Here is a 14252-nt window from a genome sequence, read left to right on the forward strand (position 1 = left end):
ATCATATGCCTTAGAAATGCATTATCTTAATGTCTTTTATCAACCATTCTTTGACATGGAACATGACTGTCACAGAAGTGTTTTGGCTCAATTTATACCTGCCTTCTATATCTGAAATCTATAGGTCAGATTTCAAATGCAGCATCTAAAACCTGTGAAGAGAGATATCAGTGTAAATGCACTAGAATTCACTATTCTTTGGCAAAACACATTCCTGAGCAGTTTGATAAAACTTATTTCCAAATTTAATTCCTCTTGTAAGCTTCAAAAGGACCAATTCAAACTTAGGTAGCTATTTTATGAATGAGAAATATTTCATCTAAGTAGACCAATCAGGCAACATTTCCATACAGTGCTCAGAATTAGGACCTGATTGCTAATTAGGTCCAATTTGTAAAACTCAGGAACAAGTTGAAGGGGTGACTTATTCATCAAAGGCCATACAATTCGTTGCAAGTGAAGCACTGCTAATGGTGTCCCTTTAGCTCATGAATAGTAGTTGCAGACAGCTTAACTGCAACTGAATTTAGACCTCCCCCCCAAAAAAAATTTTCCTTACAGAGCCCAGCTTCTTAAATACTTTTTTAATATTTCACAGGTTTGCAATCTTTCACTTCTCGCTATAAAAAGTAAGCTACAGCAACTCCATTTGATTCATTTGAAAAGCAATGAGAGCTACCCAGGATCATAGTTAGTTTTTCCTGTGCAGTGATTGGAATACAAGTGCAAATATGAATAATAAATACTTGACCATAGAAATCTTAAGTATAGAGGGAGAGAAAATAATTGCTCCTCTAGTTCTATAGTTTGGCGGTATAAAATATAAGGTATATTTCTGCTATATAAGTGCTAAATTAGTTGTTCAAGATGTTGTGTTCTGTAATATATCTCGGTAAGAGTACTAGCCTGTTCCTTTAAAAGTGCTCTATTCTAGGATGAAAAAACAGTTATATTTAACACAGCTTAGTAAGTACCATAGCCTATAGAGCTGCAGTGGAGATTCAGAAGCAGTAATACAATGTGTGAAGGAAATCTCTAAAGACTTCCCTCAAAAATCAACTAAAGCTAAATTAAGAACCCTTTTAAGGGAAAAAAAAACAACCCAAACGTAAAGATTAAAAACAAACCACAAGCACACGTATTTTCACTAAGCAGCAAGGTTGTTGATTTTTAGCTTATTTGTTCTGGTTAAATATTGGCACATGTGAAAGCCATATTGCTCCAGAGCATAAAAACTAAAGTGAGAGTCTTTTAATTATTGCAAGCTGCAAATATTTGGGGGAAGACACGACTACAGCAACTCCTGTGTGCCCTTTCATTTGATCTGCATCCTGTTGCCCCCCAAAAGTAGCTAGTTCTTTACAGTTAGCAGAGACTCCTTTTCTTTGCAATGTATTTGTTCACTTTCCCAGCCACACCTTCTATGCTCTAGAAGACAATCAGGTAAAAAATAAAATGAAGTTCATCCATAATAAGACAGTTGGGGTGGGAGCAGAGAAGAATATAGGGATTTTATGCCTTAGAGAATTCTACCCAAGTAAATATTTCAGAGGGCAGCACGAAGGGGAAAAAAATGTTTCCGTAAAGGACTCCGGAATTCTTTTTCCTTTGGTCTTGGTTAAAAACAACTTGGCCAAAAGCAGCAGAAGAGTTTTTTTTTTCTGTTTCTTCTTTCATTTGCTTTTTGCTCTCTGTCAAGTGAAGAATGAGAGGGTGTTTCCCCCGCTTCCCCGCCCCCCAAGTTGGAAAATGCCATTTTATCTACTGTTAAAAAAAAAAAAAAAACAAGCAGAAAACTGGGGGAAGCATCCCTAAACTTTAGATTATTTATTTTCTTCTTGGATGAAACAATGGAGAGCATTTTTTTTAAAAAAGCCAGTGGAAGATAGTCGTCTTGGGGATCTAACTCCCTTCCCTCCCTCCCCCTCGCCATTCCCCCACGTCTAAGGGGGGGGGATGAAAATATTGTAAAACCAAGTGTCAAGATTTGCGCTACCGAGCTTGCTTGTCAAACCACGCCGTTCCCTGAAGCGGTAGCACCAGATTCCCTCGAGGGATGGGCGGGAATCTCCGCCCCCAACCCGCGCAAGGCCATTTGAATGGAGTGCCATCCCCGCATCCGATTCCCACACCTCCAGCCGGTTTTGTATCCGCGCGATCTCCCCCCGCACACACACACACACACACGCACACACATACACACACCCCCTCCCCTCCCACAGAGCTCCCCTCCTCCCGGAACAGCCCTCTTCTTTCAGAAGAACGAGGAGGCAGCTGCTTGTTAGCGGCTGAGCGAAGACAATAAAAGAAGAGCGCCGGCCCCGTGCAAAGAAACTGGCACTTTGCTGATTCTCCGGCACAACCTTCCCTTAATCGTTCGGGGTGGGGGGGGGGGTGGAGGGGTGGAGAGGAACGCTCATTTTGCTTTTGATCCTCCCCGAGGATCTGATTTACCCCTGACAGGTAATCTTCACCTTGCTGGCCCTCCCGGCACTAAGCAGGAGAGGAAGAGCAAAACCCTTTTTTCTTTGTTTTTTTTCTTTTTTCTTTGCCTCTGAGCAAAAAAAAAAAAAAAAAAGGACTCGGTCATTCAAAAGAAAAGAAAAGCTGGGAATTGGGGTGAGAGAGAGAGAGAGAGAGAGAGAGAGAGAATGGACCATGTGGCAGATCGGAGAAGGTTTTGCATCCAAGCACGCTCCGCCTTCTTCCCCAACCGGCTCCCCTTCCTCGCGTGTCACCGTCGCGGGGCTTCCTGACCCCCCTCTCGGCCGGGATGGGGGCTTTGACCGCTCCTCCGACAGCAAATGCCACTACGAGGCAAAGTTTCCGAGTTCCGCCTAGCAAGGACGAGAGACCGCGAAGGGGCTCCGGGGCGGCGCGCCGAGTCCCCCCGTCCCCCCCGAAAGCCACGCCGCGCGATCCCTTCTTTTTCGGTTCTCCATCCCCACCGGCCACTACAGTACCCCACCGCATACACACACACACCACTTTTCCAAGCGAGGCTAAGCCATCGGCAGTTTATTGGGGGGGGGGTATTTTTATTTATTTATTTATTCCAAATATAAACGCTCCCCCCTTTCTTCCCTCCACCCTCGCCCCCAGATCCCTTCGCCTACCATCACTAACACTCAGCCCCCCGCGGTGCTTCGCGAACTCGCGGGGGAGCGCAACCGCGGCTCCGCGACCCTACTTTATACAGAGAAAGAGGGGAGGGAGGGCGAGGAAGGCACCGCGGAAGAAAAGCAAGGAGGTGAGCGGATCCTCCCCGCCGTGTACCGGCTATACCTATTGTCTTTGCATGTAGACAGCCCTATTCCTCTACTCCGGGGAGGGGGTTGCTTTCCCACCCGCCCCGAACAGCCTCCCGGCCGGCCCCAAAGATGCCTCTTTGCAAAGCTTTTCTCCCATTCCGGTTCTCCCCCCCCCGCCAGCATCCCCATCGCGTGCCAAGCCAAGCCGGGGCGCGGATATTTGCCACCCACCTATCCACCCTTTCCCGGCTCTTACCTGTTCTGGCCGCTGCCAGGCAAACCCAAACGCCTACCATGACATCCATCGGGGCTGGTCGCGCTGTATCCTCCGTGGAGACCTCGCACGGCAAAGCCTGGCTCCAGTTCTCTTTTGAGCATCGGAGCCTTCAAACTTAAAAGCGCTTGTTTTGGCCGCTTGCTCGGAGCAGCAGCAGCGGCGGCAGCAGCAACAGCAGCGAGACAGCAGCACAAGCGCCAGCAGCGGTCAGACCTGCTACCCTGGAAGAGCCCACGTGCTGTCCGTGGGGGATGATGCCCGTGCTCAGACGGCCCTCTCCCGTGGCGCTCCGCAAGCTCACGCCCAGTTTGACGTTCAAATCTTTGTTCGGCTCCGTCGCGTCGACGCCCCTGCCGCCTTCAGTTGCTTCGGCTTGCCGGAGAGGAGAGGCGGGCCTCGCGAGCTCGCCGGTTGGGTGCTGGAGTTCCCACCCCCACCCCCACCTCCCTTCTTGGATCTTAATGGATCGGTCTAAGCCACCACCACCCCGCCCCCGCCCCAAAGAGGGAGGTAAAAGCATCTCAGGAAAGAAGCGAGCAAGTGAACGGCAAGGAGGCTGTTAGCCAAGCATCGGACAAACTTGTCGTCTGAGTGATGGGGAGGCAAAGATAAAGGGCCACGGTGATTAGTGCCCACCCCTCTTTGGGGGTACCTTCTACCCCTTGAGGGTCAGGAGCATCAGAGAAAGATGCCTGTAATTCACCTGGTTCTGCCTAACCTGTAAGGTTCTTAACAGATAACAGATAATCAGAGTTGGCAGGGACCTTATTACCAATTACTTTCCTTTCTGTGGGTGGGTCTTCCTGTACATATATATGTTTATATATGAACAGCTGAGTGTATATATAGACACACACTTCTAAACAAGATATTAACCCTGCAGGAAAGCTAAAACTACTTACAGATTAACAGAGTTGGAAGGGACCTTTAGTCCAACCCCCAAACCAAACAGGAGACCCTACACCATTTCTGACAAATGGCAGTCCAATCTCTTCTTGAAAATCTCAAGTGATGGCGCTCCCACAACTTCCGAGGGCAAGCTGTTCCATTGGTTGATTGTTCTCACTGTCAGAAAGTTTCTCCTTGTTTCCAGGTTAAATCTCTCCTTGTTCTGTTTCCATCCATTATTCCTTGTCTGGCCTACAGGAGCTTCAGAAAATAGCTTGACCCTTTCCTCCCTGTGGCAGCCCCTCAAATATTGGAAGACCGTTATCATGTCTCCTCTGGTCCTTCTCTTTACTAGACTAGCCAAGCCCAGTTCCTGCAACCATTCATTGTATGTTTTAGCCTCCAGTCCCCTAATCATCCTGGTTGCTCTTCTCTGTACTTTTTCTAGAGTCTCAATATCTTTTTTATAATGTGGTGAACAAAACTGGATGCAATACTCTAGGTGTGGTCTTACTATGGCTTTATAGAGTGGTATTAATACTTCCCTTGATCTTCATTGTATCCCTCTGTTAATACAATTTAGGATTGCATTAGCTTTTTTGGTGGCAGCTGCACACTGCTGGCTCATATTAAGCTGGTTGTCCACTAAGACTCCAAGATGCCTCTCACAGTTGCTGCTACTGAGCCTGGTTTCACCCAGTCTATATGTGTACTTTTATTTTTTTCTTGTGTGCCTTCCTTGCTGTTTCAGTCCCACTGTTATTTTAAAGAGGGGATGGGGTCTCACACAAGTCCCCAGCATGAAGGGGAACTCATTCAGCCTGCCAGCTCCTTCCCAAGTAGCAAGCCTTCTTCCCATGGCCCTACCCAAGAATGCTTCCATATGCTGAACTGCTCTGATGCCCAAAAGAACTGGGGATCCTGTCATTCTGAACATCAGCTGGAGCTGAAATTCCTGGGCCAGGTTTATCCCACAGGGCAAGAGAGGTGGGCATCCTTCTTGCAGCATGCCTGAGCTCTTGATCTGAGGCTGAAACCCTGAGGAAAGCCAGCACAGGATTCTCCAGAACACTAAGGTTAATTCGGGACACGGCGCGCTGTGTTTCACAAACACAGTCACATTTTCTTTTCTTTTTTTAATGATTTACAGTAGGTCAAGAAGATGCAATGGTGAATAAGAAGGACAATTTGTCAGATGGTAATTAGCTAGGATATGAGGATCTTCCTTGAGACCTAGCCTTGCATCATATTAATAGTAGTTGATTCATCACAAGGACCGTTTAGGGATATGACAGGCAGGACTTTCCTAGTTTTCACATTCTTAAGAAGTTTGGGGTTTAAAAATAAAGTGGCTTATATTCAAATTGTGCACCACGGTTTTCCTTTCAATAATTGGTTTGGCAACCCCAACTAAAACTGACACATCACTCCAATGCAAGAAGACAATAAGTGAAATAAGGGGTGGGTGGGTGTGTGTCATGAAAATCCAAGATACAAGTAGAGCATAACAGAAGTTTATGAATGTATTAAAACCATCGTCCGTGACTCTGGCAATTTTTTTAGAAACCAGAAGGTGAAATTATGCTGACTGAAATGCTGGCAGAATTAGTTTTCCAGCTAATTCTGTTAGTACTAACGTATTTCTGATTTTAGAGGAGTTAGTTATCTTTTCAAGGCTGGATTTTATTTTAAGAATTTTGATGCAGCCATTCAACAGCAACAACTACTTCCAGGAGGCTTTTAATTTTTAATGTTTTAAATTGTTAGTTTAATGATTAAAACAGCAGAGGGAAAATTCAGAGGAGATTACAAAACAGAAAAAAAAAGAAAAGAAAAAAGCCAGTTGAAATAGGCTTCCAGTTAGTGAAAGTATGTCGGAAATGACCTGCTAAGCTCAACTTCCTGTAGAGGTGCTAAAAAGAGCACAGACACTTACCAATCAAGAAGACATGTGACCTCAAGATAGGGCATGCATTGCAGAGACAAGGCAAATCCATTTGCAGTTGATCTACCCAATCCGAAAGCAGATTTTTGTTAAGATTGGGTTGACTGCAATCAAGGCACCTGTCTTAAGCTCTTTGTGTGCTTCATTTCCCCAATATTTCAGATTCTCCTAATTCCTATCTCTGCTTAGAATTGCCTTATCAATTGCCCTGGTGGAGAATTCTTGAAGTCCATAAGTCTTAAAGTTGCCAAGTTTGGGGACTCCTGGTCTATTCCAAACAGGTGACAACTCTCTTCATGTATAATGCTGGCAACTGTCAAATGTTTTCTAATTTGCATTTTACCAGGACTAACTGGGAGCAGCCCCTGTGCCATCATCACAAAGATTTATTTGTGGCGGATCCAGAGACATCATGCTAAGTTAAAAGAAAATCCAAATAAATTTGTAGTATAAGAAGATGCCATGTAACAAATCAGGCCATTTATTTCTGACACGTAATATAATCATTGACTGGAAGTTATTCTCCAGCATTAGAGCCTTTTTAAAATTATCTGGAATCTTTTTCCTGTAAAATAGGAGTTCAAACATTGAGCTACATAAGATCTATCAGATGTAGGCTGCAGAAATCTAGAGACCCACTACATACCATGAAAGACAAAGAAAAATCTAATTTTGCTGCCATCTAGTAGGATTTTTAAGTACAAAAGTACTAAGCTACAATCTTCCCCTGCTCAAAAGCAGATCAGGCCATTGGACTGTATCTCAGTACACACTAGTGAAGGATCATGGAACCTTTTAAATTTAAAATGTGTGTATTACCAATGAGTTATAGCCTTTCAATTAAATAAGGTAAAATATAATTTGTTTTTTCTTTTCTTTAATTAGATGGATTTCTAAATCACCCAATAACCAGACCTTTCTAGGCAGTCAAAATGTTTAATCAAAGACAATATAGCTTGGGTAGAAAAATTAATCTGATTGTGCTGATAATGTCAAGCCCATTACTAGCATTGGAATATTGGACTAGATTCAAATCCTCATTGTATAGCAAAATTATACAGCATTCAGATTCAGGTCTGAGTGGGGAAAGATAGCACTTAGCACATAGACTTATATACTACTTCACAGTGGTTTACAGCCCTCTCTAAGTGGTTTACAGAATCAGCATATTGCCCCCCAAAATCTGGGTCCTCATTTCGCCAATCTCGGAAGGATGAGCCAGTAAGAATCAAACTGCCGAACTACAGGCAACCGGAAGTCAGCAGAAGTAGCCTGCAGTACTGTATTCTAACTACTGAACCACTGAGAAATGCTTTGGAATGCACTGGGCTCTCACAAAGTACAGGTAGTCCATGTTAAAAGAGCATTCACAGTTGTGTGATGAAAAAGGCATTTTGCATATTTATGACCTTTGTAGGTCCGTAAAGCAAAAGAAAGCTGATGTAAAATCATTAAGTACAGTTGTAGTTTCATCTAGCAACCACTTTATTTAATGGTAGAGTTGTGTCTCTGGAGATTCTCAGTCATCCAAGTCCCAAAGGTGCTTTTTCAAGAGGCAACTGGACTTTCTGGTTTTTCTTTGAAGACGTCATCCAAGAAGCTTCTTCAGTTCTGGATGAGTAGCAAAATGTCTTCAAGGGGAAAAAAACAAAGTCCAGTTGTCTCTAGAAAAAAACACATTTGGCATTATGGAGAGGGTTTTTTATTTATTTATTTTGATTTGTCAATTGCTTACAAAATAATAGGGGCATTATGGAGAGGGTTTTTTATTTATTTATTTTGATTTGTCAATTGCTTACAAAATAATAGGTATAAGTATAAACTTAAGTAAGAATACAGAAAATAGGTACGATTAAAAGGGGACAATAAGACAGGGTCAGGAGGCATGTATGGTGCACTTATGCACGCCCCTTACAGACCTCTTAGGAATGGGGTGAGGTCAATTGTGGATAGTTTGAGGTTAACGGAGTGGGGGTTAGAGGATGTAACAACAGAGTCAGGTAATGCATTCCAGGCATTGACCACTCTGTTGCAGAAGTCATACTTTCTGCAATCAAGTTTGGAGCAGTTAACATTGAGTTTGTATCTATTGTGTGCTCTTGTATTGTTGCAATTGAAGCTGAAGTAGTCATTGACTGGTAAGACATTGTAACAGATAATTTTGTGTACTATGCTTAAGTCCAACCATACGCGACATAATTCAAGATTGTCCAAGCCCAAAATTTCAAGTCTGGTGATATAGGATATTCTGTTGCGAACAGAGGAGTGTAGTACTCTTCTCATGAAATACTTCTGGACTTGCTCAATTGTATTAATGTCTGATATACAATGAGGATTCCAGACAGATGAGCTGTATTCGAGTATTGGTCTAGCAAAGGTTTTGTATGCCCTAGTTAGCAATTCAATATTTCCAGATGCTGGTCCCCATGGCAATCTGCATCTGTTGGCAATTTTTTAAAGGTGCAGCATCTTTTATTGGAATTATGACTTTCTTCACACAACGGTTGTGTGGTTTCAGGAAAAGACGGCCAACTCTATGGGCCTATTTCAGTGCTATTAGCCATTCCTCATAGGAAAAGGGCAAGTAAATTGTCTTAAGATGTTTGTAGGGAAAAGAGGGTTTTCACATGTTGCAGATATGCCTGTGATGTATAACAGGCCTGCTAAGATAAAAGAGAAAATCTCCAAAGCTCTTAGCTGTTGCTAAGATAAGGAGTATTTGAAGGAATCATATGTACTGATGTTACTTTTGTTTTCTTTTTTCTTTGGGCTTGAACAACATTTTTAACTTATCATGGTCACTAATCATTTCAGTGTAGGTCACCTTCATGCTGCCTGTGAATCCCTCTCAGTTATTGTTCCTGGCAAAAAGAATCCTATATATTTCAGACAGATATTTTCATCTGTGACTCATCAACCTGTTATTTGTCTTCTTTATGATTGTACGTGATTCACGTGAGGGGGAGGAAAATGGGTCCATTAAAACAAGAGCTGGATAATCCCATGCAAAGTTTAACCCTTGCTGAACGGCATTGTGGAAAGAATAGGATATAACAATTGTATATTGCTTTATTTTTACAATGAAAAATAAAATAAATACATTTCATTAAGGTATTTATTTTAATCAGCTGGAATCAGATTATATATCATAATCCGTGTTTGTTAAATTGGAAAAAATGGGACACTGTATAATAGTTTTCAAATATGGACATTTACCACCACAACCAGATTTCACTCAATCAGATGAGGTGCCTGGTTAAGATACTACCTGTTATTAAAATTAATATGTTTAAGATATTACCATGACTTACTGATTTCCCCCTCATCATTTTTAAACCAACACAACCTGTTGATAATATTTGTATTCTGTATAATATATGTAACATGTATGGATCTTATTGAGAAGGTGCATAGATTTGTTTCTGATGGCCTGTGGTAAATAAAGATTGGTAGGAAGTCCTAAAATAATTTTTGTATTCTTCTCTTGCTTTTGTTGCTGGCTTTACACAGTTGATATTTGTTTCAGGATTCAAGATCTTCACATTCCTCTTTACCTAAATGTACTGAACAATTGTGGATGTCCTTTAATAACGTATGGGATAAGATCAGTAGTGGGATTTAGCTGGTCCTCACCGGTTCATGCAAACCGGTTGTTAAATCCCCACCCCACCCCATCAAAGTGGATCCTGGGCGCTGCACTTGGTTGCAATGAAGAAACAAGCAACAGAGCACCTGGCCCGAGGGAAGGAGGAGGCTGCTTTCCCTCTTTCTTCTCCCTGCTCCTCCTCCTCCCCTTGTGCCGGCCACTCCATTTCCCATTTCTCCATTGCAGCAGAGCACAGCACCTAGGATCCACTTTGATAACGAGGGGCATAATTTAACAACCAGCTCACCCAGGGTCAAGTTCGCCATCACAAGAGGCTTGTCCCACATGTGCAGCAGAGCTGGAGGATGGATATGGACCACACCTCCCACGACAGGCAACCTGACCTGTGCAAACCGGTTGTTACCTTATTTGAATCCCACTACTAGATAAGACTATTTGAGGAAGTGCATCTCCCTGGTTGCATCTATCGGTCCCATTAGGTCCAGCAGGAGAGGCCTTCTCTGAATCCTGTAAGGGCAAAATGCCATCTAGCAGGGCCCTGGAAGAGAGCCTTTTCTGTTGTGGTGCCTGCCCTTTGGGCATCATCTCCAAAGAGATCAGATTGGCTCTATCCTTACCGATAAGGCCCTAAAGACATGGTTTCATTACTAGACTCGGGGATTTGGGAGTGTAATAGAGCCTATCAGTGGTTTTGTTGATTTTAGTTGAAGGTTTTTTATACCTCAGCTGTGGATTGTGTCGTATGATTTTTAATATAGCTCTTATTGTTCTTTCTAATATTGCATTTTGTTTTTATTTTGTTTTTAATTGCTATAATCTGCCCAGACTCGGGTATTTGATATATGTGGCTATACCAATCAATCAAACTAACAAATATCAAAAATAACTGAGAAATGAACTGAGAATGTGAGACCTAGAAATATTTCTGGAAAGTATCATTCAAATACAAAAAGTGATTTCCTAAACTGAGCCAAAATAAAATAGGCACTGTCCAATGCAGCACAAAATGTTATATGCCAATTATTCAATGAAAGAACTTTCCAAGTCATCAGGTTTAAAAAAAAAAGGGCAGAAAATTATTTTTTGTCTTCATTTTGAAACTTAGTTCCACGATTATAGGTACAAAATATGCACATGAGTGAATTTACTTCATGGGATTAATGCAACTAGCAAGACTTTAATTTATTATATTCTTCTAAAAATCAAAAGGGGCAACACCAAATTTATAGTCTCAGTAATGTTGAGGAAAAGCTGAGAAAGACGGATCTATCATGCAGCAACAAAACACTTTCTATGTCCAAGTGTTATATTGTACCATCTTCTGCTTCATAATTTCCTAGTAATTCCCTGTACTTTCTATGAGGTTATTTTTAGGTAAAGTCTTATTAACTGCGTGATTTCATTGAGTATGTGCTGTTGTACCAACTGGCTTGCAATTTTAAGCATCTGTGATGTATCCCAGTACCGGTGGTGTTTGTAATGGGAAAAGTTGCTTTCAAAAAGATACATGTAGTATCTTGCTTCTTCTTCCTGACAAATTAAAGTGTGTGCTTTCATTTGAGGAGATACCTGGCACTCCTTATCTCTTACCTGCTGGGATCCCATCACAGCAGAATGGTAACATGATTTAGATAAAGGAGTCCACATGGAGAACTGCCAGCATGCCAGCACTGGAAGTTTGAAAGTGAAATAAAGAGAAAAATTACTTTGTAAAAGAAAGAGCTGTGGGAGGTTAAGGGTGGACTTAGAGAAACAGGATGAGGTGGTCAAGCAAGCAAGCATTTATTGGCTGAAAAATGTCTCCATTCAACTATTAGCCAGAAAAGACATCTGTCAATTTACTTGTGGTTCTCCAAATAGAGAGAGAAGCAACTATGTATATGTCAGAAGCCTGAATAAATCTGGAAATAGTCAACCTGGCTCCGTATGGATGTGTTTTAAAGTGGGCTCAAAGGGACTAGAAATGGAATGAGTGGTTATCTTGAAGAGACTTCTATATGTTCTTTGCTTGCCATTTACCTCCTCAGTTCCTAGTAAAATACTTGGTTTGAAGCTTCCATTAGAGATTCCTGCTGGAAGAATTTTGGCCTACTTTTCTTCTCTCTTCCTCACTTCAGCACTACTTGAGTTCTTTCCAGAACAGCAAAATGTCATGAGAATATTGCAAAAGGAGGAGAAATAAAAGCAGCCTGCATTATTTTCTTTACCTTCTCTAACTCTGTCTGTTTTCCAGCAAAAATTAACTGTGAGATGGCCAATCTTTTTTGGTGGCTAACCTGTGCCGGAAGCCAGAGCAAAACAGATCAAAGGAATCTAGTGTTTGCAAGGGTACCATCTTGTCATGAGTTTAGAATTCTCTGTCTTGATTTGTAGGATAATATCATTTATCTGGGTGAAATGTATGGTACTTTTTAAAATAAATATCCTATTTCTGAAATTATTTATATAGACTAGAGCGAGATTTTATGAGTTTAAATGAATGCAATTCATGCGGTAAGAATAGTTTTGATAATTGTGTATCTCACAAAAAAAAAAAATTAAAGAATTTTTTAATAAAAAACCGTAAGAGAAACTAAAGGTAATAAAGAATAGTGAATAGTGAAGAATAAAGTAGAAAAGCAAAAAGAGAAGAAAAAGAGAAGGAGGGGAAGAAAAATGCATATTATAAAGAAGTGACTTCCAATCTTCTTGACAGCAGTTATGTATTTTTACTTTGCTCCCTCTCTTCGGGTTATATCATAATTTCCTTCTTTCCATAAGCTACCATTCAGAATTCAGTATATGTCATACAAATATACATATTCTTTTCCTAAGATACTATCTTTTGGAGATAAGCCCAAAGTGCTTTTTAAATGTAGAAAGAGACCAAAATGCTGGTGCAATTGGGCACAGATGAAACTGGTGGAAGTTGCAGTCTATAAGACACCCCATTGTCTTTATCAATCCAATATAAAATGCACAAATTACTTTGTCAACAATCAGTAGTTGTGGTGTCAGTCCCAATCATATATAAAAGCTATTGCCTAAATATATATTTTATATAATAAAAGCTATTGCCTAAACCTTTGAAGTTATTCACTTTAGGTGAATTGCATATTAGCTCTACTGTGTTTTGTAGAAGCTGGCGTGTAATTTGGATTGGGGATCTAGTTTGGAAAGAGAAGGAAATGAATATTATTGTCCTGCTAAAAGTCTCAGTGGATTTATACCTTATCCTATAATTGATATGACATAGTACACACAGCCCCAGTTTCCTATAGCTGCTTTTACCAAAAGAAACAACATTTTGAGTTAGTTGTAGAATTCAAATGTAATTTGTGGTTTGGCTCTTAACTTCACAACTGTAATATAATGGAAAGGTTTCCCTTTGGTCTGCTTAGTCTGATTATTGTTTTCTGTGCTATGCTGTGGTCTTGCGATTGAATGCCATTTGTCAATTTAGATCTTAGAGATGGTTAGTCAAAAGCATTTATCAGTGCCAACTCCAGAAATGGATATAATTACTACATAGGTTCTTGTCTTTGCATTACAAGTACTAATCTAGGTAGGCAGCAATTGTCTTATGTGTGGGTTAAATCTATGGATTGTTCAGAATAAAGCCACTTTATGTGCTCGCTTCGGCAGCACATATACTAGAATGATGCCACTTTAAATCCAATAATATTTCTGGGGGAAAAATGATTTCACTACAGGCTTAAGATTCTTCCATGCAAGTGAATGGGTGTTTCAATTGCTTTACCGAGACCAGAATGTAATCCTGTTTTGACACACTGGCCAATTGAATTGCACATTTTTAGCACAAATCTAAGAATAGTTGTTCAAGCATGAGAACTGCTGAGTTCAATGGAATGTACTCTCAAAAAATTACCTTTTGCACTCTGGAGTCTCTTTTTATCTCCCTTAAGGAAACCAATTGTCTCCACTTTTTTCTTTTCTTTTATTTCTGTTTAATTTGTGTGTGATTGAATGAATGTAATAAAAGGATTTAAACAAATCCAGTAAGTTTTTTGATAAGTAATTAATTATTCCATGTGCTGCAGTGCATTCAAATCATTAAGACTCTAACCATCTAATTGATATTTGCTTCTGCATCTGTGTATTACTTTCTTCCCTTCAAACTAGGGGAAAATTTATTTTTGTTAATCAGTGACCACTCATACCTATCATGTTCAGGAGAGAGAAAGAAATGGAAAAATGAAACATTTAATACAGACACAATCATTATTTTTTTAAACACTAGACGTTTATTTAGATTTCTTTTGTTTGTTTGTTTCCTGACCTTAT

The 14252-nt window shown here is 40.9% G+C and overlaps 1 protein-coding gene across 2 annotated transcripts in view; it reads right to left on the reverse strand.

Moving 5' to 3' along the window:
• Positions 1-3713, reverse strand: part of NELL1 (neural EGFL like 1) — a 566467-nt gene extending 562754 nt beyond the window's left edge. Inside the window, exon 1 of one of the 2 annotated variants that reach the window (XM_087921258.1) lies at positions 3508-3713. In XM_087921258.1, coding sequence (XP_087777384.1) covers positions 3508-3556 — 49 coding nt within the window. In that variant the 5' untranslated portion in view covers positions 3557-3713. The remainder of the gene's footprint in view (positions 1-3507) is intronic. The other variant, XM_087921259.1, reaches the window with a different exon arrangement.
• Between the last annotated feature and the right edge of the window lie 10539 nt (positions 3714-14252).

This window comes from Pseudonaja textilis, chromosome 1 (genome assembly GCF_049901715.1).
Source record: "Pseudonaja textilis isolate UNSWEBS1 chromosome 1, rPseTex1.2, whole genome shotgun sequence".
NCBI lineage: Eukaryota > Metazoa > Chordata > Lepidosauria > Squamata > Elapidae > Pseudonaja > Pseudonaja textilis.